This window comes from Phaseolus vulgaris, chromosome 5 (assembly GCF_051622355.1).
Source record: "Phaseolus vulgaris cultivar YP4 chromosome 5, ASM5162235v1, whole genome shotgun sequence".
Taxonomy (NCBI): domain Eukaryota; kingdom Viridiplantae; phylum Streptophyta; class Magnoliopsida; order Fabales; family Fabaceae; genus Phaseolus; species Phaseolus vulgaris.
The window spans coordinates 3,236,586-3,240,438 of record NC_143502.1 but is presented as its reverse complement, the minus strand read 5'-3'; the positions used below and the strand labels follow the sequence as shown (position 1 = coordinate 3,240,438).

The 3,853-nt window shown below is 41.4% G+C and overlaps 1 protein-coding gene across 1 annotated transcript; it reads left to right on the top strand.

The window, feature by feature from the left end:
* Positions 1-3,226, top strand: EMB3131 (Pentatricopeptide repeat (PPR-like) superfamily protein). The gene is made up of 2 exons (XM_068643071.2): positions 1-2,420; positions 2,762-3,226. The coding sequence occupies exon 1, from the start codon at positions 85-87 to the stop codon at positions 2,230-2,232; it is 2,148 nt and encodes a 715-aa protein (XP_068499172.1). The 5' UTR covers positions 1-84; the 3' UTR covers positions 2,233-2,420; positions 2,762-3,226.
* Positions 3,227-3,853: the final 627 nt, after the last annotated feature.

The window sequence follows — 3,853 nt, the reverse complement described above, 5'->3', positions numbered from 1 at the left end:
TGTGAAAAGTGAGTGCAAAGTAAAACTAACTGGTACCAAGACTATAAATAAGAAGTGGTTGAAGAAGAAGCAGAAATCCTGAGAATGCCTCCACAGGTTCCTCAACCAAACAAACCCAACAACTTCTACTTCTTCTACGGCCACCGGAAACCCTCCCAGAATCGCCCCACCGTCCGCGGCGGCCTCTTCTCCAACCGCCAAACCCTAACTCCCTCTTCCAAACCCAACCTAAAAACTAAACCTTTCAACATCAAAGACTGGGACCCACATTTCCTCTCCAACCCTTCTCCCCGCTCCTCTCCCCCTTCCCCCACCCTCCGCCTCTCTCCGATTGCGCGTTTCATCGTCGACGCCTTCCGCAAAAACGACAACAAGTGGTGCCCCAACGTCGTCGCAGAGCTCAAGAAGCTCCGCAGAGTGACCCCAAACTTGGTCGCGGAGGTGCTAAAGGTTCAAACAAACCACGCTCTGGCCTCCAAGTTCTTCCACTGGGCGAACAACCAGAAAGGGTACCATCACAATTTCGCCTCCTACAATGCCCTCGCCTACTGCTTGAACCGCAGCCACCAGTTCCGCGCGGCGGACCAACTCCCCGAACTGATGGACTCGCATGGGAGGCCCCCCAGCGAGAAGCAGTTCGAGATTTTGATCAGAATGCACTCTGACGCCAACCGAGGGCTTAGAGTCTACTACGTGTATGACAAAATGCGGAACAAGTTTGGGGTGAAGCCGAGGGTGTTTTTGTACAACAGGGTCATGGATGCGTTGTTCAAGACTGGCCATTTGGATCTGGGCTTGTCGGTTTATGATGATTTCAAGGAGGATGGGTTGGTTGAGGAGAGCGTGACTTTCATGCTTTTGGTGAAGGGGCTGTGTAAGGGTGGGAGGATTGACGAGATGTTGGAGGTTCTTGGGAGGATGAGGGAGAGCTTGTGTAAGCCCGACGTGTTTGCGTACACGGCGCTGGTTCGGATTCTGGTTCGGGCGGGAGATCTGGACGCCTGTTTGAGGGTTTGGGAGGAGATGAAGAGGGATGGAGTGGTGGTGGATCCCAAGGCTTATGCTACCATGATTGTGGGGCTGGCTAAAGGGGGTAGGGTTCAGGAGGGTTATGAGTTGTTCAAGGAGATGAAGAGCAAGGGTTTTTTGGTGGATAGGGTGATATATGGAAAGCTGGTTGAGGCTTTTGTAGCTGGGGGTAAGGTTGGATTGGCTTTTGATCTGTTGAAGGATTTGGTGAGCTCAGGGTATACGGCTGATTTGGAGATTTATAATTGCCTTATTGAAGGTTTGTGTAATTTGAAAAAGCTGCAGAAGGCTTACAAACTTTTCCAGGTGACTGTTGGGGAGGGACTTGAGCCGGACTTCTTGACTGTGAAACCGCTGTTGGTGGCTTATGCTGAAGCAAATAGGATGGAAGAGTTTTGCAAGTTGCTTGAGAAGATGCAGAAGTTGGGTTTTCCGGTTCTTGCTGATCTCTCCAAATTCTTCTCCGTTTTGGTGGAGAAGAACGGGCCAACAATGGCTGTGGAGGCATTTGCTCACTTGAAAGAAAAAGGTCATGTGAGTGTTGAAATATACAATATTCTTACGGATTCTCTTTACAAGATTGGTGAGGAGAAGAAAGCATTATCTCTATTTGATGAAATGAAAAGCATGATGGAACCTGACTCGATCACATATAGTATTGTGATTCAATGCCTTGTTGATCTTGGTGAAATTCAAGAGGCATGTGTATGTCATAATAAGATCATTGAGATGTCTTGCATTCCTTCTGTTGCAGCTTATAGGAGCCTTGCCAAAGGGCTTTGCAAAATTGGAGAGATTGACGAAGCCATGATGCTTGTTCGTGATTGCTTAGGCAGTGTTAGTGATGGACCAATGGAGTTTAAGTATAGTCTTACCATTATTCATGCATGTAAATCAAATGATGCCGAGAAGGTGATTGGTGTATTAAATGAGATGATGGAACAAGGTTGCTCTTTAGACAATGTCATATATTCTGCAATCATCTCTGGCATGTGTAAGCATGGAACGATTGAAGAGGCTAGGAAGGTTTTCTCAAACTTGAGGGAGCGCAACTACTTGACAGAATCTGATACAATTGTGTATGAGGAATTACTAATTGATCATACGAAGAGAAAGACAGCAGACTTAGTGCTATTAAGCTTGAAGTTCTTTGGTCTCGAATCAAAATTAAAAGCCAAGGGCTCTAAGCTGTTGCCAGGTTGAAAAATAGCTGTGGGGACTGATTGTTCTCATTTTTGTTCAACATGTTGAATTCGGAAAAACCATTTGGGAGGATCAACAATTTTTATCTGGATACGATTCAATATATTCAATTTCATGGCTGGAAACACAGATATTGCAGCATGGAGATTGTCGCATATCCTATAGCATTGGACAGTTGCATTATAAAGGTAATAAATTGCTGGTTGCAAAGATGGCATCCTTAAAAGGCATACTTAAATAAAGCAAAGTCGCTCCAGAAAGCTTAAGTGACATCAAGTCATATCTTAAGCTCTTACATGCTTCATGAATTCTGAATATCAATTGTTTGTGTTCTTTCTATAAATCCATTTTGGAATGAAGAATGGAATATATATATATATATATATATATATATATATATATATATATATATTTAATATAAATTTATATATATAGACTAGATATAATTACAGAGTATTCCTGTGATACAAGAATTTATGCAAAAACTATTTGCTCAAACTTGATCTCCCTTGCTCCTTCCTATCGTCAGGTCCCAGGGCCCTCAAATAAAAGGTCTTTCAGCTGCCATTCAAGTCCATTTTTCAGGCGATGAGATGAATTAGAAACTCTTGATACGACAGCATCAAAGAAAGTGATCCAGGTCTAGAAGGAATGGGCCAAGAAAAGAAAGGAGTGGGCATACAGTTGTTTTTGTGCCCAAGGTAGCAAGGCTGCAACGAGTGAAGAAGCTGCCTGTGTTGTGGAAGGGATTACAAGAAATATAAATTGGGGCAGCCTGCTTTTATATATGGTCACCAAATAAAAGCATAGGAATTTCTATAATAGTATTATTGTTATCCAATTCTGTTGAGAGGAATCTTTTCTGTGATGCTTATAGCTAAATCATAGGTTAACATGGCTTATGATCCAAAAATTTAGGAATGTAATGATTACAAATATGATGAATGTAGAATATACAGTAAATAGAAAACCCAATCTTGCATGTTTTCTCTTATATTTCTGGAGTCACTCCTACTCGGAAAGAGCCTTCTCTAACACTGAATCAGCTTTCACGCAGAAGTATGATAGGTATTGTTCACTATTTGGTTGAATTGTTAACTAAAAAAATCTGAACACAATAATTTTACTGAGTTAAATTTTTTAGTATATGAATGGCATGTTTGTTTAAGCCTGTAGAACTACGTATTAACCCATTTGCAGCATATTCCAAAAGTATCTGGGGGATTAGTCATTACATAGAGAAGAGCAATAACTACTGGCCATTTCTTTAGCTGCTTCAAAATAACTGGGATAAAGACATGGTTGAGGTGAACACTGCAAGCAATAGAGTAAGCAAGACACCTTTCCATTTGCCTTGTTTCAGAGCTTCTTTATGTACTGTGTATTGATTAAATGTTCTTCACTCTGAAGAATTTACTTGAATGCATCTCTGATTCTAACCCAGTTACTTGTTTAACATTTGAAGTATTTTTTATTTATAATATTGTTTGGACCATGCTAATTTCTTACTCCTTTTTTTGGTTTCTTTTTTGGATTAGCAAAATCCTTAGTATCTTATCTTGTACATTGAAATAGCCAAATTATACCAACCTTAATGGGATGAAATACGCCCTACAAAGTT